The following is a 22,917-nucleotide window of genomic DNA, read 5'->3' as shown; positions in this document are numbered from 1 at the left end:
CAAAAAATGTGCTGAGCCAAAGAAATGGCATGTAGGGCCATCCTCCATCATCTGAGGTTGCATATAGATGTGCTTAGCACTCCTGAAACCACAGTTTTGGGCAGACACATTCATTTTAATCTGATTTTATCCTTTGTAAAAAAAATAGTATTTTTCAAAAAGGTTTTTAAGATTTGGACTCTGATTCAAAATTGCTTTGAAATGTGCCAAATGCTGCTCAATTCGGAGTTAGCAACTTTTGGCATTTTCACACTAGTTTCTCCATGCTCCACCAAAATGGCTGGAGGTGGGGCAACATGAGGGCACAATGAGGGTGGAATGCTCATCTAATTCATGACGCGATGTGACATTCCTTATGCCAAACAAAAACCTTACTGTCACGGTTCCACACCTTAGTGTGTCCGGTATGCAGTTACTGACAGCTCAGCCATACAATATGGTACAGGGGCTTGCTGAATCTATCAGTACTTTGATTGACAGTTCAGTCATCCTGTCTGGTGATAGGGCGTGCTAAGCTGTCAGTGTGTTGATTGACAGCTCAACCATCCAGTCTGAGACTAGGAGGCGCTGGCAATCTGCAGGTGTTCATTGTTCCAGGTAATTGCCAGGCTATATATCTGGGCTGTTTCTCTCAGACCTTTGCCAGATGTACATTCAGCTATTGTGTGTTTTTTTCTTCTGTGTCTGGCATTCTGTTTGCAGATCTTTCGTTGCCTGACCTTGGACTTCGTTCCCACCATCGCCCCATCTGCTCTGATCTGCTATGCTCCTGGTATTCTGACCTCAGAACGTGACCTGACTATACCTTTTGTCTATTCCTTTTCTTTATGACGTAACCTCCTGGCTTCTGACCTTGAACTCCTTGACTATTCTGACTCATGGCTTGACCATGTGAAGTGACTCAGCCTCATTCTAACTCTAGTAAATGATTGGAGTAAGATTTCTGGCATGGCTACAGAGGTCTCTTAATTAATCAAAAGCTTCTTAATCCTTCACGCCACCTAATCAAGACCAGCCGGAAAACTGCTGTTCTTAATTTATAATTTATCAGGATCAATGTTTTTTAGAAGAAAATATAATTTGTGTACAAGTTAAAATAGAGATCAAGTGGTACATTCAGTATTGCAGTAAACAAAAGCTTTTGATACTGTAATGTATACTATTTTGAGATGGAAATTCACTTGACCAGCAAATTCTAACAATTTAACATTTAATTCTTGCGAATTACCCCAAAAATGCCCTTTGTCATTTTTCACAAAGCAAAAGATTGCATCAACCAGAGAAGGCTCACGTGACTTCAGGTTCATGATAATGCCAGTATAAAATCTGAGGCAGGGAGTTCAGCAGCCTCTTTTTTTTTTGTGAATTTGTATAGCTGGACGTCACAGCTTAGCAATAGTGATAAGGAAAGAAAGCTTTAAAACATTAATTAAACTTTACAGAAAATATGTGAGACAGGACAGCAGTGAAGAACAGCTACTTTCTGCTTACTCATAACCATCTATCGGAGGATACTTTGACATTAGTAAGGTTATGTTCGCTTTAAAGAATACTAATGGTGATCAATACAGTCCTTGGAAACCTCAGTGTTAGGCTAGTTTCACACTAGCGTATTTTACATGCAGCGCATGGCGCCGGTAAGCCCCGCCCCCTGCCCGCCCCATTCGGTCATCTCCTCCTACTATCGCACACGGCTGCAAGCGATCTGCGCACCCTATCTTTAGCATAGGGTGCGCAGACCATGCGCTGGCCGTGCGCTAGTAGGATTTTTGCGTGCGCTGCGCACTTTTGAAGGTGTGCCAAGCGCGTCAAAATGCAACATGGTGCGTTCGGCGCACATTGGCAGGGGGCGGGGCTTAGCGGCACCGTGCGCTGCATGTAAAATACGCTAGTGTGAAACTAGCCTAATACACATCTTTCCAGGGCAATTGGAAACTTTGAAGCATTTGCAGAGATAAAATAACTGAGTCAAGGTAAATTAAATTTGGTTTGAATTGTGCAAAAAAAAATTGGATTTGATAAAGTCCAATTTTTTGGAAGTTTTTTTTGTAAATTCGAACAAACTGTCGAATTTCAATATCAACAGATTCGCCCATCACGAATAATAAATCAAAGTAATTTGTTTAATCTTTGAGAATTTTATTTACATTCTCGAGCTTTTGTCAAATTGTACAAAAAAATTCGACTTTGAGGTGTCTTAATTGAGAAAAAAAAAAAAAGATTCCTGGAGCAGATGTTCGAAATACATTTCAAAGTCTGCTTTTGTTACCATTTCTAACAAAATAAAGCAAAAGTGTACAACATAGATTGTCACACTAAAAGAAAATAACATGATGAGGAATTCTTAAAGAAGCAATCGATAAATAAATTTCATTTATTTTTCCAAAATATTATCCACTCTAATTTGCGGAAAATCCTGAAAACCTCAAAACTGGAATATCAATTTTAGCATCTCTATGGATGAGAAAATATTTATATAATCTGTTTTCCATTGATCTCCCAAAATGCCAAGCACTCAAGAATTTCGAACCTGGTGAATCAATTCTACCATCTGGAAAATGTTGGTGATATAGTAAAATAAAAAAAAATATCATTTTAAAATCAGGAAAAATCTTGTTTATAAAACAGATGGCATTAGATAATTTATTGAAAATAAAATAAAAAAAATTGTGGTTCTTGCTCAAAAAATGTGTCATGCTACTATTAGGACAAGTGTACATGGCCTAATATTGCAGCTATCAAAGGATTCTGTTTCCTATCTTGACCAAGATCGTTACTGGAAAAGTAGGTGTTTTTAGTAGTATGCAAATTAGAGCTGAGCAAAATAATATATAAGACCCCGGTTTGGCAGTAATATCGGTAGCCCAAGGCCACTTGACCAGAACCATGGGGTCTTTTCCTTCCTGCTGGCATCCTTGGCATTGGCACCCTATCTGATTAGTATTTATGCCATGACATTATGCATGTGTCACTCTACAAAGATGACATTGCTCCAGACCACATATGTCAATCTTTGGTCTGTGATCGAAATCTTACCCACAGGGTGAGTATATTTGGCCCGCGACGCCGGGCGAGTCTCCCAAGTATATTTGACCCACGACACCGGGTGGGTCCATCGCACTTTTACCCTGCATCATACTTTCAAATTTATTGGCATCCTGGTTCCACTAGTTGAAAGCAATAATGGAGGAAGCAGCTTTAGCCGACACTCCCTCTTCAATCATTCCCCCTCTGCATCTGACCTCTCAGCACAGCAGGTGTGATGATGTTGTTACAACACAACCGCTGTCCCGAGATGTGCAGAGTATCTTATGACACCATGAAGAAACCAAAGCACCGGGGGACATGCAGAGGTGAGTATTTATTTATTTATTTTAATGTAGGGCCTATTATACCGTTTGGAGCACTATATGGTTTCATTATACTGTATAGAGCACTATGTGGGGTCATTATACTGTATAGAGCACTATGTGAGGCTATTACACTGTATGGAGGACTATATGGGGTCCATTATACTGTATGGAGAATTATATGGGGCCCATTATATTGTATGGAGAATTATGTCGGGAAAACATACTGTGTGGTGCACTATGTGGATTCATTATACTATATGGATCACTATGTGGGGCTATTATACTGTATGGAGCATTATTTGAGGCCATTATACTGTATGAAGCACTATGTGGGGCCATTACACTGTATGGAAATAATAGGAATGAGGGAAAGGGAAGGTCAGCTCACCCTGTCTTCAGTATCTGTCCATACTTTCCATGCGCACGGAGCCGCCTGAATCGCGGCGTTGTCAAGAGCAAAAACATGAGGAAAAAGTCTCCAGTGCTGGATGAATGTTTAAAAAATACACATTTATTTGAAAAAAATTTTTTATCAAAGTAAAAAATTAACTCAAAAATTGTACAAAATAGATGGACATGATAACAAGTGGGGTCTCAGGTGGTATTAACCAGCGTGTTTTGACCTAGCCGGTCTTATTCATGCGATACCTTAGTAGCATAGCATTTCTTTGCTATTTGCGTAGTGCGCTTTATAAATACATGGCATGCACAGCAAGAGCAGTATACGCTGCCAAACAAATGCTCAAGTTTACAAATCAATAGGTATAGTGCACTGAATATTTGTTTGATGCTTGCTACATGTGTGATATCTAATATATGGAAGGAACTTAGACGGTCCAAGGGTATGTACCAGGGAGACTGGCAAGAGCAGGACGAGCTCATATAGTGGCAGAGGCAGGGGTTACAGAATGAAAAGATCCCTAAAATTCACCTGTATACTGTAGATATTGTATAGGAAATCATTACTTTAATTATTTCTTTGTGTTCAATTATATATTACATACTTCACTATTCTCTACAACCCATTCCTTTTCACACATGTATAGTTTATATCACAATATCAACATCTTACCAAATCTGGAACTTGAATCATTAGCTCTGCTAGTTCCTCTCCTGTCTGTGTTCCCCTCAAACCTTCAACTATCTTAGGGTTTTCTTTTAAATCCAACAATTACTGCACCCAATGATAACCTAGATGACCACCTGCATTGACTACCTCTTGTTTCGTTCCTGAAGACATGGCATCTGCTAAGTACTTCTGCCAATGATAGTAGCATACTGACTGAGTTTGATCACTTCTGTTAGGTGTCGGCTTCCTGCAGCGGTTCTGCAGGAGTCTAGAGCCTCACATTCTGCGGTCTCCCATTGCCTCTCGACCGCAGAGCAGATTGCTCAGCAATCCCGGCATCCCGGACACCCTGCCCAGACCTGCTCTGTGGGTCTGGCTACTGCTGCCACCTTTGGGTCAACAATGGCAATGCGGGCGGCTCAGCAGCAAATCGCTCCAGAGGCTAAGTCCCTCCGTCGCTCTACTGAGTGTCATGCCCGCTATGTCTGCTATGCTGCAAGATCCCTGAAGCAGTGTGCACGTGCACCTCATGTCTGCTATGCTGCAAGATCCTCGGAGCAGTGTGCACGCGCACCTCATGTCTGCTATGCTGCAAGTTCCCTGGAGCAGTGTGCACGTGCACCTCATGTCTGCTATGCTGCAAGATTCCCGGAGCAGTGTGCATGCGCACCTCATGTCTGCTATGCTGCAAGATCCCTGGAGCAGTGTGCCTGCGCACCTCATGACTGCTGTGCTGCGTGACTCCTGGAGCAGTGTTTATGCGCACGCGTACCTCATCGCTGCACGCCGTTGCTGTGTGCGTGCCAGTCTCTGCTCTGCCTGCTGTGGTTGTCTCTGTGGTCCTGCCCCTGATCATGTGACCTTTCCCATGTTCCAGCACTGTCTGACCCAGCTAACTTTTCAGTGTTTCTGGAGCCCCTGATCATGTGACCTTCTCTATGGTCCAGCCCAGTCTGATCTAGCAATGATCTCAATGATCCTGGAGGGTCTGAACCGGAAGTCCTTCCCTGGTCCTGACCCGGAAGTGTAGGTGTTATGGTGCTATATCAGACCGCCCCTTCCTATGGTCAGGGCCTGAGTATCGTGTTGCTTCCCTGCATGGCTGCTTGGTCTGCTGGGTCGCTCCCTGTATTCTGTTCCCCTGCACTCTGCCCTGTAGTGCGTCTCTGCACACGCTCTGTGCTTGTATTCTGCCTCTTGTCCCGTGCCATGTCTTGTGCTGTCTCTCGTGCCGTGTTTTGTCCTTGTTATGCTTTGACTTGTTGTACTTTCTATGTTCTCTGCCTTTGCCTGTTTTCGCCATGTCTTGTCCTTGCCATGCTTTGCCTTGTAGTACTTCCTATGTTTTCTGCCTTGCCTGTTTCTCCATGTCTGGCCTTTGCTCATCTGAGCCTTGTAGTACTTCCACGTTCTCTGTCTCTGCCTGGTTTTCCGTACTCTGTCTTATGGTGCTCTTGCACATTCCATGTCTAGTCTCAAGGTTCTGCCTTGACCTGGCTCTGGGCTTCGGCCTACGCTTTGCTGCTAGACTCTATCCTATGGTGCTCTCTAGCACATTTCCTGGCTAGTCTCAAGGTTCTCCCTTGACACGGCTCTGGGCTTCGGCCTACGCTCCGCTGCTAGCCCTATACTCTCTCTCTGACCCGGCTCTGTGCTTCTGCCTACGTTCCGCTCCTTGTTCCGTACCTTGTCTAGTTTTGCCGTGTTTCTTGCCTTTTTTCTTCATGTGCCCTTTGCATGCGCCTGGCCTTCCTAGCCTCCTGACTGTGCCTCAGCCATGCTCGTCGGCCAGTGACAGCTGTGTCGCCTGTTATGCCTCAGCCGGGTTCGCATCAGTCTTGCCCGTCTGTCTGTACCTCAGCCCGACCAGCTAGCCAGTGCCCCCCGCCGTGCTCTCTGTGCTTCCTTGCACCCACGCTGTCTCTGCACTGTGCTTTGCGTGCTTCTCTAATAGCATGCACAGGCCCTAGCCTGCTCCTTGGCATACCTCCCCGTGCTTCTGTAAAAGTATGCGCAGGTCTTGCCATATACCCTGTCGTGCCCTCTTGCATGCACAGGCCCTAGCCTATACCCTGTCGTGGCCTCTTGCACGCACAGGCCCTAGCCTGTACCATGTCGTGCCCTCCTGCATGCATAGGCCCTTGCCTGAACCCTGGCATGTCTCTTAGCATGCACCCTGACTTGAACCTGACCCTGGCATGTCCCTCGGCATGCGCAGGACCTTGCCTTGAACCCTGACCCTGGCGTGTCCCTCGGCACATGCAGGACCTTGCCTTGAACCCTGACCCTGGCGTGTCCCTCGGCAGGACCTTGCCTTGGACCTTGAACCCTGGCATGTCCCCTACACACGCACCTTGCCCTGGACCCTGGTGTGCCTCTAGCATGCACCCTGCCTGGAACCTTGCCTTGGACCTTGGCGTGTTCCCTAACATGCACTATGTCTGAAGATCTGTCGTGCCTCCTTGTCTGAACCCTGGTTTGCCTTCCGGATGCCCGGAACCTGCCGATCGCTGCCAGAGATTGTAAGCCTGATGACTGCGGCCTGATGTCCGGAACTGATGTCGGCAGCCTGATGCCCTGATCCTGTTGATCATTACCAGTTGTCCGGAGTCTGATGCCATTGAGCCCTTGCCTGTACCCAGGTGTGCCACCTGGCACGTACCATGCCATTGTCCTTGGCGTGCCACGCACGCACCTTGCTGTGTTTTCTCTGTTATCACATTTTGCACCTGATGTAACCCTGAGTTTGCCTTAATGAAGATACCTTGATTTCACGCCTTGTCTAGTCTTGTTTCCTGCATGTCCTTTGTCGTCAGACACTCGTACCTAGTGTCTACTTGAGCCGGCCGTCTGGTTCCAGCAGTCATGGTGGCTCACCCCCTTGATCTTGCCCCTGACACTCCCTGTATAGGGGGTGGTTCCTCACAAGGTTAGCTCGCCCTAGGTGGGTGGGTGCCACGACCCAGAGGGTCCACTCTAAAGAAAACGACTCAGCGAAAGCTGACTCCGTCACTCCGTCACACTGAGCATGCTCACGAGACGATCTCCTATGCGTCTCGGTGAAATTAACAGAGTACGTCCTCTGCACACCGGGTGATGTTTAACCCGTGTGCGAGATACCGCCATATTGTTCATCCACCATTATCTAGCAGCAGTGTTAACACCTTCTGCACGGTGGCGGTGAACGCACTTTACGTTATTTTATATTTAGTGCGTTCCGCCGCTCCTATCATTATACTAGCGCCAGGGTCTGGCTAGTAATGGCAGATCTGCAGCAGCTTCTGCAGTACATTCGGCAGCTGGAGGGCAGGTTGGCTACTCTCGAGAGTGCTACCTCAGCTGTAAAGTTTACTGAGGCTGCTGCTCAGGCAGTCGCAGAGGCTGTCTCACGTGTGTCCACGTCCACGCCTGCACTGACAGTTTCCCACCTCCCATTGCCCGAAAAATTTTCTGGCAACAGCGCCTCCTGCAGGGGTTTCGTGAGCCAGTGCTCTATCCAGCTCGAGTTACTGGCCGCGCGATTCCCCACAGAATGGGCCAAGGTGGGGTTTCTTGTTTACCTTCTGTCGGGCAGGGCGTTGGAGTGGGCCACGCCACTGTGGGAGCGTGGTGACCCAGAGGTTCGGACCGCTGCCCGGTTCTTAACATCCCTAAAGCAGGTCTTTTTGGGGCCACGGGTCACTCACGACACCTCTCTCCAGCTACTAGCGTTAGCACAGGGATCCCTCTCGGTCAGCCAGTACGCCATCCGTTTCCATACACTGGCTTCCGAGCTGGAATGGCCTGATAAAACCCTTATCCCTGTGTTCTGGAGAGGGTTGGCAGAACAAGTTAAAGATGCTCTATCTACCAGGGAAATTCCCGCAAGTCTGGAGGAGCTGATAGCCATTTCCACCCGCATCGATCTCCGTTTTTCAGAGCGTGGGCTGGAGCGTGCTCAATCCAGACGGAGGGTTAGACTGGCTCCCAACCTCTGTGAACCTCTGGAACCACCCGAGCCGGAGAATTTACCTCCAGAGCCCATGGAGGTGTCCCGAGCCGGTCTCAAGACGTGTCCGGAACCAAGTCCCACACGCTGTTACCAGTGTCGACACTCTGGTCACCTGGCTAACGGGTGTGCGCAGCGGCCGAAAAAACAATCGCGTTCACTGGTAATGGGAGGGGGTTTATTCGCTATGGAGACCTTCTCTCCCAAACCGGCACTCCTAGGGACGTTAGATAGCGGTGATTCCTCCTGGGAGGTACAGGTCACGGTGGATTTCGGGGCAGAAGGGAACTTTATGTCCTCGTCCTTCGCCCAACAGCACGCTATCCCATTGGTACCACTTCCTCACCCAGTGCTCATCAGGGTAGTCATCGGGTTGACCTTATCTTCCCAAATTACCCACCAAACAGCACCCCTTAGGCTCTCAATTCCACCATCTCACCAGGAGACGCTGTCCCTGCTCATTATGCCAGAGGGCATCGATCAGGTGCTCCTCGGGGTGCCCTGGCTCCATTGCCACTCCCCTCATATAGAGTGTTCCTCGGGGAAAATACTGGGATGGAGCAAAGACTGTTTAGGAAGGTGCATGGGGGAGAGTGTCCAAGTAGCCTCTGCGGAGGTAACATAGTAACATAGTTATTAAGGTTGAGGGAAGACTTTAAGTCCATCTAGTTCAACCCATATCCTATCCTAACTTGCCCTAACATGTTGATCCAGAGGAAGGCAAAAAAAAACCCATGTGGCAAACAGTAAGCTTCACATTGGGGAAAAAAATTCCTTCCCGACTCCACATACAGCAATCAGACTTGCTCCCTGGATCAACGCAATATTAAGGAAACTAGTGTATATACCCTGTAGTATTATACTTTTCAAGAAAGGCATCCAGTCCCTTCTTAAATTTTAGTAGGGAATCACTCATTACAACATCATATGGCAGAGAGTTCCATAGTCTCACTGCTCTTACAGTAAAGAATCCACGTCTGTGAGTATGCTTAAACCTTCTTTCCTCCAAACGTAGAGGGTGCGCCCTTGTCTCCGTCACAGGTCTAAGAGTAAAAAGATTAGAAAGGTCTTTGTACTGTCCCCGCATATATTTATACATTGCAATAAGGTCACCCCTAAGCCTTCGATTTTCCAAACTAAATAACCCCAAGTGTAATAACCTATTTTGGTATTGCAGACCCCCCAGTTCCCTAAGTACCTTGGTCGCTCTTCTCTGCACCCGCTCCCGCTCCAGTTCAGCTATGTCTTTCATATACACCGGAGACCAGAACTGTACACAGTATTCTAAGTGTGGTGACTTGTATAGAGGTAAAATTATGTTCTCCTCATGAGCATCTATGCCTCTTTTAATGCATCCCATTATTTTATTTGCCTTTGCAGCAGCTGCCTGACACTGGCCACTACTGTAAAGTGAGTTTGTTGTCCACCCATACACCCAGGTCTTTTTCAGTGACAGTTTTGCCCAGTGTTTTACAATTAAGCACATAATTATACATCTTGTTCGTTCTACCCAAGTGCATGACCTTACATTTATCCCCATTAAAGCTCATTTGCCATTTATCAGCCCAAGCTTCTAGTTTACATAAATCCTCCTGCAATACAAAATTGTCCTCCTCTGTATTGATTACCCTGCAGAGTTTAGTGTCATCTCCAAATATTGAAATTCTACTCTCTATGCCCCCTACAAGATCATTAATAAATATGTTAAAAAGAAGCGGGCCCAATACTGACCCCTGTGGTACCCCACTGCTAACCGTGACCCAGTCCGAGTGTGCTCCATTAATAACCACCCTTTGTTTCCTATCCCTGAGCCAGCTCTTAACCCACCTACACATATTTTCCCCTATCCCCATTGTTCTCATTTTATGTATCAACCTTTTGTGTGGCACCGTATCAAAAGCTTTTGAAAAGTCCATGTACACCACATCCACTGCATTCCCTTGGTCCAGTCCGGAGCTTACCTCTTCATAAAAGCTTATCAGATTAGTCTGACAGGAACGGTCTCTTGTAAACCCATGTTGATATTGGATCATGAGGTTATTCGTCTCCAGATACTCCAGTATAGTATCTCTTAGAAAACCCTCCAGGATTTTACCCACAGTTGAGGATAAACTCACTGGCCTATAATTTCCAAGTTCAGTTTTTGTCCCCTTTTTGAATATTGGCACCACATTTGCTATACGCCAGTCCTGTGGTACAGACCCCGTTATTATGGAATCTTTAAAGATTAAAAATAATGGTCTATCTATGACTGTGCTTAATTCCTGCAGTACTCGGGGGTGTATCCCATCCGGGCCCGGGGATTTGTCAATTTTAGTGATTTTTAGATGCCACCGTACTTCCTGCTGGGTTAAGCAGGTGACATTTAATGGAGAATTTTTGTTATCACTGACCATGTTATCCGTCATGGGATTTTCCTGTGTAAATACTGTTGAAAAAAAGTCATTTAGCATATTGACTTTTTCATCATCCTCATCCACCATTTCACCCAGACTATTTTTAAGTGGACCAACACTATCATTTTTTAGTTTCTTACTATTTATGTAGTTAAAGAATATTTTGGGATTATTTTTACTTTCTCTGGCAATGAGTCTCTCTGTCTCAGTCTTTGCTGTCTTGATTTGCTTTTTACAGAATTTATTTAATCTTCTGTATTTAGTTAATGCCTCATCACTACCTATTTGCTTTAATTCTCTAAATGCTTTCTTTTTGTCAGTTATTGCGCCCCTTACAGCTCTATTTAGCCATAGTGGTTTCCTCCTATTTCTAACATGTTTATTCCCATACAGTATATATTGTGCACAGGTCCTATTCAGGATGCTAATAAACGTCTCCCATTTTCTTTGTGTATATTTATGTCTCAGGATATCGTCCCAGTTAATTGCACCAAGATCATCTCTCATCCGTTGGAAATTTGCTTTCCTGAAGTTTAGTGTCCTTGTAACCCCTCTATCTTTCCACGCCCCCTACTGGGAGCCTGAAGCCCGTGGCTCCGGTCGCCCTCGAGTCAGTGCCGCCGGGCAAAACCTTTGTCCCGCCTCATCTGCGGTCCAAGGTCCTCGCGTGGGCACACGCGTCCAGAGTTGGTGGTCACTTTGGCTACAAGCAGACCACAAAACTCCTGGCAAGGTCCTATTGGTGGCTGCACAGGGCCCGGGACACTAAAAAATGCATTCAAGCATGTGCCTCTTGTGCTCAGAGCAGCTCCTCTAAACAGAGGCTGGCTGGGTTACTGTATCCCTCGCCGGTGCCAGACCGGGCAATGGAGGTTCGCGACAGCTTGGGTCGCACCTCGCATGTCACTCAAGCCTCCAAAGTGAGAATGAAGACGCCCGCCGACGCACATCGGCGTCCCGCTCCAACTTCTGCTCTTGGCGACTTAGTCATCCCTGACGCCTTCCACGTGTCCCTTCTCAAACCTGTTCACATGTCCTGGTTTTCGGAGTCATCTGCCGGGACATCAGACTTGTCTTCGGACGAGTCTCAGGCCTATACCTCTGTGGGACACAAGGTGGTACGTGTCAAAAAACTTTATGTGCTGGATTGGAAGGCTCAGGAGGGAGGGGGCCCTTGGGTGGGTAATGTTAGGCATCGGCTTCCTGCAGCGGTTCTGCAGGAGTCCAGAGCCTCACATTCTGTGGTCTCCCATTGCCTCTCGACCGCAGAGCAGATTGCTCAGCATTCCCGGCATCCCGGATGCCCTGCCCAGACATGCTCTGTGGGTCTGGCTATTGCTGCCACCTTTGGGTCAGCAATTGCAATGCGGGCGGCTCCGCAGCAAATCGCTCCAGACGCTAAGTCCCTCCGTCGCTCTACTGAGCATGCTCATGAGACGATCTCCCATTGGAGATCAGGAGTCACATGCCCAGGTCCGTCTCGTGAGCTGATTCATCCATCACAGGGATATGGAAGCTTCCGGAAGTTCCCGGCTATAAAGGGTCGCATGTCCACACGGCCGTGCGCTAGTATAGACTCTATTAGCTATATGTGTGATTGGTAATGGATGCATGATTCTGGTGACTGACTTATTATAATTCCCCTCCCTCTGATATTACGCATCTGGACAGGGAACTAGAGAAAGAGTCAGCGCCAGTCAGTGGCAAGCCCTAGGCCACAGTGCACACCTCACCTCTACACTAGCGTCCGGTGGTGTCACGTCTCACACGGCACTATCGCTTAGCGGCCCTGTCTGCCGCCGTGCTGCAGTTAGCAGCACCTACTGGTGACCGCAGTGGCGACGCCGCACGCACGGTAGGTCTAGACGGACTCTGACCCTCTGCCTGGGGCCCAGCTCTTGTGACCATATACCGTGCGTGCACTCCTCTGAAACCTGTCAATCCAACAGGCTCAGTATTTAAGTTTATGCTTTTGCGTCTCTGTGAAATTAACAGAGTATGTCCTCTGCACACCGGGTGACGTTTAACCCCTGTGCGAGATACCACCATATTGTTCATCTGCCATTATCTAGCAGCAGTGTTAACACTTTCTGCATGGTGGACGCCGGGCGGCGAATGCACTTTACGTTATTTTATATTTAGTGCGTTCCGCCACTCCTAACAACTTCATTGCTCCTCATGGGTGGTGCAAAGCTACATAAAACCCCACCCCCACAGAAACCTCACTCACCCCTCTTCCTAATTCATCCCAGTCCTTTCCACACATGTATAACTCATGAAGACCGTACCTTACTAAGTATCCAGAGATAGGTCCATTAGCTCTGTTCAACTCAAACATTCACCGATCTTATTTTTTTTTTAAATCCCAAAGTTGCACCTATCCAAAGGCAACCTACATGACCACCCACCCTCCCGGTCCCTTAGTCCTCACTTGAAGGCAGGCATTGGATTTATTAGAAGTTGCCTGCTTAGTTTGACCACATCCTTGGTCCTCATCGGTGGTTCAAACCTACATAAAACTCCACCCCCTCATAGACAACTCAGTGTTAAGATGAAAAGAAAGGTTACTGGCCTAAGTGTCATTACAGCCTTTCCTGGGGCCAAGTACAATGTCAGGAATAGGTATACCGGTATGAGAAAGCATAACGATGTGATAAAAGGCAAACATAATTTTCTATAGTTTTCTATAATTTTTCTACACTTTTCTTTGCTAACACCCCCTATCTGTCCCTCAAAAAAACAATTACGGTAAACATACGGAATTTTGACAATTTTTTTTCTCATTTTAATAAATGTTCTCGGGACTTTACTATAATCTGTTTTATGCCCCAATATGCAGCAACAGAAATAGACTGTAAGCAGATGTTTGCAAGAAATCCTGTAGAGTAACTGGCATTGAATAGTTATACTGTATATTCATAGGATGCCGCGAATAACCATTGTTGACTTTGCCTGTGAAGCATTCAGCGACACTAATTAGCTAAGAATTATAAGAACACTAGTCAAGATAATTATGAGCATACATCATAATCACTATAGGGATATATACAGAAGAAGAGGGAGTTGAAAGATAAAGTATTTAGCTTAGGAGGCTATTAATCTGCAGGAACCATAAAAGGAAGCAGAATTACAGAACAAGCACAGGAGGATATCGAATGTCTAGATGTAATGAACTTCATGAATGATTGAAGACAAATAAGATATTGTTGCAACCAGGTTTTCGGACACTGAATATTTCGGTATAAGCTGCAGAACAAGTATGTTGGTATGGCTTTTATTTGGGAGAGGGATGGGAGAACATTCTTTTCTGTGTGAAAAAGTAATATGAATCAGTTATTATAAGCAACTTCCGTAAGTGATTCATCTAAAATTAGACATCACCGTAATGATCGAACACCTGATTTTATCTAAGGTTTTAAGAAACACATTTTGATATTTATTATGGCTTTTCGAGTTAAGGGGGTGAAGCCTAAATGCAAATGAAGGATTGATGGAGGTTACATCACTAAGACCCCATCAATCGCCAAAATGGGGCTGTGGTATCCCCGGATTAGAATGAAATGTGGTTTCTCTTTGCGCACCTGTTATGAATGAGTCACCAAGGAGGAAAAAACAAAAAGCAAGCTAAGCCCAGAAAACCAGAGAGGTTGGTAACTAGCGGATTGCAGACCACTGATCCTATCCACAACAACTAGCAGTAGCTGTGGAGCGTGCCTACAGTGGTCCTAGACGCCTCGTCACGGCCGGAGAACTAAATAAGCCTAAAGAAAGAAAGGGAAAATCTAAACTGCCCCAGAGCAGACCGCAAAGCAATAGACAGCCCCCAACATGTATTGTCGGTGAAACAAGATGAAAACACAGACACAGGTAGAAAGATAGGCTGAGCAAGCTCACTATTCCTCTGTCAGCACAGCCAGCTCCATAACCCTCACCAGAAGCCAGAGGCAAACCTGAAAATGAGCTCACAACAGCACCATTGCATGCATCCATGGTTCAACCCCTTAAGCACTGAAGGTGCACTAGTTTTAGAACTCTATTAATTACATAAGTGACGAACAGCCCCTGACTTATACTATAGAGCTGTTATCAACTCATCCACCATCTAGTGATAATGAGATGACTCTGTTGATGCTTTCTCAGTCTACATGGTGAAGCTGATAAGTGACTTACAGATAAAAGGAAGTGTCAGACTATACTTTCTAAAAATTGGAAAATTGCTATGTTTTTTATATGTGAATAAGAGGAATAAATAATTATAATTTATTTAGAAAGGATGAGTGAATTATTTCTAACCTAATCAAATTTGATAGAATTTCCAAAAGCTTGCACTTCACATGACCATGTGAAGAGACACATGTTAGGATGGCACCGACAGAAGATGAAACCGATGCCAGAGAGGAGCAGAGGCTGGGGAAGTCAGCAGAAGACTCTTGGGGAGCTGAACGGGTCAGAGCTTAATAATTAACTTCTTGGATGGCACTCAGGCCTCATTCAATTCACATCTAATAAATTTAATGCAAGTTCAATATCCAAAGAAAAGTTAAAAAAAAATGTGCCGAATTCAAATTTTGGCAGATCTCTATTATTTGTAAAAAAAAATTTCTTTATAATAAACTTCATACAAATACTTTATACTGTTATGATCAACCGTTTATTGTAAGATAAATTTAATGTCACCTAGAGGGGCCTTTTTCCCAGTCTGTCATTTTTAGTTTTTTCACTTTAATTAAGCATTGTATTTTCTATGTAGCCTTCTCTCATGTTTAGCACCATAAAACCAATGGTACTCTAAGAATAAATAATAATAATATATGATAAGAATTATCATAGTTTACCTGATAATGTCCATTGGTCAAATTCAACGTAATAGTTATGCCTTTGTCAAAGTCCAAAGTAGATAAAATAGAAGAAATCCATGTTGTTTGAAGATCATTATCATTCATGTAGGACACCGGGTGGGAATCTCGATTTACCCTTAACACTTTGTCCTTTGTTTTGCTGTATGCCCCATTTGGAAGGCAAGACCTTCCATCCAAGGGGTGAAGACGTGGGTGGCTGCTAGGACATCGGCATTCTGACTGAATCGCCAGTTGAAGGAACTTTTCAGAAAACACTTCCAAGATTTCTCTGTTGAAAAGCAAAGCAAGGTTATCCTAGAAATAAATCTACACTGATAAAAATGAACTACTGATAAGAAGGCAAATTTAAATCAATGCATCTTGTAATTAAAGGACTCCTGAGTTTAGAGATGATAAAAGAGATGAGCAAAGAGATGTTTCTCAATGACCCCCAACAAATGCAAGTGTTATAGATCAAATGCTGGGGTTCTGTGTGGAACAGAAGATGTTTGTTTACCGAAGCTGAGTGTCTGTGTGGATCAGAAGATGTTTACTCAAAGTTGACGGTCTGTGTGGAGCACTAGATGTTTGCCCAAAGCTGAGGGTCTGTGTGGATCAGGAGATGTTTACCTAAAGCGAGGGTCTGTGTGGAACACTAGATGTTTGCAAAAACCTGAGGGTCTGTGTGGATCAGAAGATGTTTACTCAAAGTTGATGGTCTGTGTAGAGCACTAGATGTTTGCCCAAAGCTGAGGGTCTGTGTGGATCAGGAGATGCTTGTCCAAAGCTAAAGGTCTGAGTGGATCAGGAGATGTTTGCCCAAAGCTGAGGGTCTGTGTGGATCAGGAGATGTTTACTCAAAGTTGACCGTCTGTGTAGAGCACTAGATGTTTGCCCAAAGCTGAGGGTCTGTGTGGATCAGGAGATGCTTGTCCAAAGCTAAAGGTCTGAGTGGATCAGGAGATGTTTGCCCAAAGCTGAGGGTCTGTGTGGATCAGGAGATGTTTTCCCAAAGCTGAGGGTCTGTGTGGATCAGAAGAGGTTTGCCCAAAGCTGAGTGTCTGTGTGGATCAGGAGATGTTTGCCCAAGGCTGAGGGTCTGAGTGGATCAGGAGATGTTTGCCCAAAGCTAAGGGTCTGTGTGAATCAGGAGATGTTTGCCAAAAGCTTTTCGTTTCCACGTCCCCACTTACCTGGCTGATCGGGAGTTACCTGGAAATATGAATCCATCTAAAATATGATCTTTTTATTGAATGCAAAATTGATGGCCCTAATGTAGGTGAATATTCCATTTTTATTATAAATCCGACATGCGGTTCCAGAGATTTATTTGCTGCTGCTATTTCTGGTCTTGACCAAGGGGGCATTGCTTCACAGGGTATTAATGCAGAGGAGCCTAAAGACACACCCAAGAGGATCCTGTGATCCATACCCTATTGCAAAGAAGGCAGTTTTTGCTCTTATTTTATACCCACTGCTCCACTGAGTATTCCATTTAATTCAAAATACGTAATTTGGTTCCAGAAATTTATTTGCCGCTATGTTTTCTGGTCTTTACTAAGGAGACGTTGCTTCACAGGGTAATAATACAGAGTAGCCTAAAGGCACGCCCCGAGGATCCTGTGAACCATGCCCATTGCAACCCCCCCCAACATAAAAATTAGCTCTAAATTAAAAGGCCCATAACTCTAGAACTGTGCTGCAGATTTTTTGTTTTAAAAATAATTCTCAGGGGAGAAGCAGTAAGAAAATAAGTGTAAAAACGGTCCACTTTTGACCTAGTGGCAGGTTTGCTTAAATGGCCTATCCTAAGGATGAACTATCAATTTTGAAGTTCCAAAAATCCCATTCAAACCAGTTCCATCCTTAAAAGAAATGTCATAATCCACTCAAAAGGGTTCTCTGCTTTGGACAATCCAGTATTTTTTTTTAGAAAAGTTTATTGAGTATAAGCTAATTAATAATAAATTGTTATGTTACTGGGATCCCCTAGCTATTCTCAGTAATCAATGGGGGTATTCAGTAATCACCCCAACGTTGCAGGGCATATAAATGATTACATGGTTCCCTTTGAAATCAGTAAGCTGTACATGAAGACCGATAATTCTGGGCACTCAAAAGTAAGAGACTTTGTTTCTACTAATATACGAGGGCCCCGGATGACAACCCTTTAAAGTCACTTCTGTGGAGCTATTTGAAATATTATTTTAGAAGCTGAGACCTGGTATTTATTATGTGTGTGTGTGTGTGTGTGTGTGTTTGTGTGTGTGTATACCGTGTATATATACACTTCTGGCAAAAATTAAGAGACCACTGCACAGTTTTATAAATATCAGCTTCTCTACATGTCTGACAGCCATTCCATCCCAGTGTTAGTTGAATTCCAACTAGAGTACACCTCATTCTACTTAATGTGCTTCTAATTAGGTGATCACCTGAACCAAATCTTATTTAACCCTTTCGCGCCTGAGCCTGTTTTTGCCTTCGTGACCAGGCCAATTTTTTCAATTCTGACCAGTAGAGCTGAGCGAAACAGGTCGAAAAATTTAAAAAGTCGCCGACTTTTGTCAAAGTCGGGTTTCATGAAACGAAACCCAACCCTAGGATGAGGTCGGCCACGAGGTCGGCGACTTACGCGCCAAAGTCGCGTTTCAAAAGTTTGTTTTGCGCTCTTTTACAGCCAATCAGGATCCACGGACACTGTGGGCAACGTGATGACATAGGCAGGGGTCACCACCATCTTTCAGAAGGGCATGCAAGTGATTGGCTTGCTTTGGTGGGTGTCACAGGGGGTATAAAAGGGCGTGCACGCCGACCGCCATCTTACTTCTGCCGATCTCAGTATAGGGAGAGGTTGCTGCTGATTCTGTAGGGAGAGCGTTAGGCAGGGAAGAAGACAAAAAAACTGCTTCTGCTGCTAGCGATTTGGCCTGCACAACACACAAGTCACTGTGTGTGCAGTGCAAGGGGAGGCTATATTGTGGTGTATCAGTGGTGTTGGTTGTTGGGCTGCCTTTTAAGGCTTCCTGACAGGCTGGCATTGCTGTTTACCCACTGCTCCGCAAACTGCTTTTTTAAAAGCAATCCCAATTTTTTTTTTGTCCTGCTGAGAAGAAAAAAAAACTGCTTCTGCTGCTAGCAATTTGGCCTGCACAACACACCAGTCACTGTGTGCGCAGTGCAAGGGGAGGCTATATAGTGGTGTATCAGTGGTGTTGGTTGTTGGGCTGCCTTTTAAGGCTTCCTGACAGGCTGGCATTGCTGTTTACCCACTGCTCCGCAAACTGCTTTTTTAAAAGCAATCCAATCTCCCTTATGCTGTAGTCACTTTGGTCACAGCTGTGCCATCGAGCCTGTCACATAGCGCTCAGATATTCATTGGGCCTCACACAATCCAAAAGTGTCCAGTGTCCAAAAGTGTGTGCAGAGATTCAAAATCTCCCTTATCCTCTCGTCACTTTGGTCACAGCTGTGCCATCGAGCCTGTCACATAGCGCTCAGATATTCATTGGGCCTCTCACAATCCACAAGTGTCCAGTGTCCAAAAGTGTGTGCAGAGATTCAAAATCTCCCTTATCCTCTCGTCACTTTGGTCACAGCTGTGCCATCGAGCCTGTCACATAGCGCTCAGATATTCATTGGGCCTCACACAATCCACAAGTGTCCAGTGTCCAAAAGTGTGTGCAGAGATTCAAAATCTCCCTTATCCTCTCGTCACTTTGGTCACAGCTGTGCCATCGAGCCTGTCACATAGCGCTCAGATATTCATTGGGCCTCACACAATCCACAAGTGTCCAGTGTCCAAAAGTGTGCGCAGAGATTCAAAATCTCCCTTATCCTCTCGTCACTTTGGTCACAGCTGTGCCATCGAGCCTGTCACATAGCGCTCAGATATTCATTGGGCCTCACACAATCCACAAGTGTCCAGTGTCCAAAAGTGTGTGCAGAGATTCAAAATCTCCCTTATCCTCTCGTCACTTTGGTCACAGCTGTGCCATCGAGCCTGTCACATAGGGCTCAGATATTCATTGGGCCTCACACAATCCACAAGTGTCCAGTGTCCAAAAGTGTGCGCAGAGATTCAAAATCTCCCTTATCATCTCGTCACTTTGGTCACAGCTGTGCCATCGAGCCTGTCACATAGCGCTCAGATATTCATTGGGCCTCACACAATCCACAAGTGTCCAGTGTCCAAAAGTGTGTGCAGAGATTCAAAATCTCCCTTATCCTCTCGTCACTTTGGTCACAGCTGTGCCATCGAGCCTGTCACATAGCGCTCAGATATTCATTGGGCCTTACACAATCCACAAGTGTCCAGTGTCCAAAAGTGTGTGCAGAGATTCAAAATCTCCCTTATCCTCTCGTCACTTTGGTCACAGCTGTGCCATCGAGCCTGTCACATAGCGCTCAGATATTCATTGGGCCTCACACAATCCACAAGTGTCCAGTGTCCAAAAGTGTGCGCAGAGATTCAAAATCTCCCTTATCCTCTCGTCACTTTGGTCACAGCTGTGCCATCGAGCCTGTCACATAGCGCTCAGATATTCATTGGGCCTCACACAATCCACAAGTGTCCAGTGTCCAAAAGTGTGTGCAGAGATTCAAAATCTCCCTTATCCTCTCGTCACTTTGGTCACAGCTGTGCCATCGAGCCTGTCACATAGCGCTCAGATATTCATTGGGCCTCACACAATCCACAAGTGTCCAGTGTCCAAAAGTGTGTGCAGAGATTCAAAATCTCCCTTATCCTCTCGTCACTTTGGTCACAGCTGTGCCATCGAGCCTGTCACATAGCGCTCAGATATTCATTGGGCCTCACACAATCCACAAGTGTCCAGTGTCCAAAAGTGTGCGCAGAGATTCAAAATCTCCCTTATCCTCTCGTCACTTTGGTCACAGCTGTGCCATCGAGCCTGTCACATAGCGCTCAGATATTCATTGGGCCTCACACATTCCACAAGTGTCCAGTGTCCAAAAGTGTGTGCAGAGATTCAAAATCTCCCTTATCCTCTCGTCACTTTGGTCACAGCTGTGCCATCGAGCCTGTCACATAGCGCTCAGATATTCATTGGGCCTCACACAATCCACAAGTGTCCAGTGTCCAAAAGTGCGCGCAGAGATTCAAAATCTCCCTTATCCTCTCGTCACTTTGGTCACAGCTGTGCCATCGAGCCTGTCACATAGCGCTCAGATATTCATTGGGCCTCACACAATCCACAAGTGTCCAGTGTCCAAAAGTGTGTGCAGAGATTCAAAATCTCCCTTATCCTCTCGTCACTTTGGTCACAGCTGTGCCATCGAGCCTGTCACATAGCGTTCAGATATTCATTGGGCCTCACACAATCCACAAGTGTCCAGTGTCCAAAAGTGTGTGCAGAGATTCAAAATCTCCCTTATCCTCTCGTCACTTTGGTCACAGCTGTGCCATCGAGCCTGTCACATAGCGCTCAGATATTCATTGGGCCTCACACAATCCAAAAGTGTCCAGTGTCCACAAGTGTCTGCAGAAATTCAAAATCTCCCCTGTCCTATAGACACCTTGTACCTTGTTTTACATTACTATATAGTTTGTTGGATTTTGTCTACATTTCTACCAAAAATGAGGAAGGCTGGTGGAAGAGGCCGTGGAATTGGGCGGGGGTTGGCAGCTGGTAATGATGGTGTTGGTGGTGGATCTGATGGTAGTGGCAAGAGCAAAATAGGACCGAATGCAGGAGTTGTTGAGCCTGCGTCATCGTCTGGCTACATAAGGCCTCGAACGCTTAGTTTTCTAGGAGTTGGCAAACCGCTTTTAAAGCCAGAGCATCAGGAAAAAGTTTTGTCTTACATTGCTGACTCAGCCTCCAGCTCTATCGCCTCCTCTTCTTCAGTTGTAAAAATTAAAAGCACTGAGTCGTCATTGGAGGCTCATGTTCATGAACCACACCTTTCCTTGTGTCCTTCACCCCAACCAAGATTGAAGGATGACGCAGGCCATACTACTGATTACTCCATGCAGCTGTTTTCACATACCATGCCTGGATTATCAAGTCAAATGGTGAATTACCCAGGCCAAGATGAATCTGACATGGAGTGCACTGATGCACAGCCGCTGATGGATGATTCTGCTGGTACATTCACTCAGAGCACTACATTGTCCTCGCAGTGTACAGAGCCAGATTCTGACCCTGATGAGACTCAGGTGCCCCTTCCCGCACACTATACCACCATACACGGTGACACAGAGGAAGGTGCACATGACATAGAAGAGGAGGTGATGGATGACCCAGTTGTTGACCCAGATTGGCATCCATTGGGGGAAGAGGGTGCTGCTTCCAATAGCTCAGATGAGGAGCATCCACAGCAGACATCGACATCGCAACAGCTGTTATCTGGCAGGCCCGTAGCACTCCAAAGACAGGTTCCAAACATCAAAAGAGTTGCTGGACAGCTTGTCCAGAGGGTCAAAAGATCACAGCGTGCTAGGCCGCAAAATGTCTGCCAAAGTAGGAAGAGTGCAGTGTGGCACTTTTTTGAACAAAATCCTCATGATCAGGCCAAGGTTATCTGTAAGAAGTGCGCAAAGACCTTTAGCCGAGGGAAAAATCTGAAAAATTTGAATACCAGTTGCATGCTTAGACATTTAACCAGCATGCACTTGCAAGCGTGGACACAACACCAAACCTCAAGTGCCACATGTGCAACTGATCACAACGAAGGTAGTCAGCAACGCTACATTGTTTCCCCCACTGTAAGCCCACCGGTTAGCACAGCAGCAAATGTTGAGGTGTCGTTGCAAGGCCACAGCAGTCAGGGAATCCCACTGTTATATCAACGAAAGACTGATTCTAGGCCATCAGAAAGAACACCAACTCCATCACCATCATCAACCCTCTCTCAGTCCGCCCTGTCCACCGCTACTTCCACCATATGCAGCTCTCAAGTCCAGCTCACCCTCCCAGACACTATGAGTAGGTCAAGAAAGTACTCAGTCTCTCATCCGCGTACACTGGGTTTGAACGCCCACATAGCCAAACTAATCTCGTTTGAGATGATGCCCTTTCGGTTGGTGGAAAGCGCAGCTTTCCGCGAACTCATGGCCTATGCAGTACCACGCTATGACCTACCCAGTCGCCACTTCTTCTCTCGCAAAGCCATCCCAGCCCTCCACCATCATGTGAAAGACCGCATTGTCCATGCACTCAAGCAGTCAGTGAGCGGAAAGGTGCACCTCACAACTGATGCATGGTCCAGTCGGCATGGCCAGGGCCGTTACGTGTCCATCACTGCGCAC

The 22,917-nt window shown here is 45.8% G+C and overlaps 1 protein-coding gene across 1 annotated transcript in view; it reads right to left on the bottom strand.

Moving 5' to 3' along the window:
- USH2A (usherin) overlaps positions 1-22,917 on the bottom strand; it is a 994,545-nt gene that overhangs the window by 891,613 nt on the left and 80,015 nt on the right. Inside the window, exon 5 of the mRNA XM_073553328.1 lies at positions 15,642-15,933. Coding sequence (XP_073409429.1) covers positions 15,642-15,933 — 292 coding nt within the window. The remainder of the gene's footprint in view (positions 1-15,641; positions 15,934-22,917) is intronic.

The sequence above is a fragment of the Dendrobates tinctorius genome, unplaced genomic scaffold, assembly GCF_039654945.1.
Source record: "Dendrobates tinctorius isolate UK_male_01 unplaced genomic scaffold, ASM3965494v1 ptg000201l, whole genome shotgun sequence".
Classification (NCBI taxonomy): Eukaryota; Metazoa; Chordata; class Amphibia; order Anura; family Dendrobatidae; genus Dendrobates; species Dendrobates tinctorius.
The sequence above is the reverse complement of the archived record's forward strand: the minus strand, read 5'-3'. Positions and strand labels throughout refer to the sequence as shown.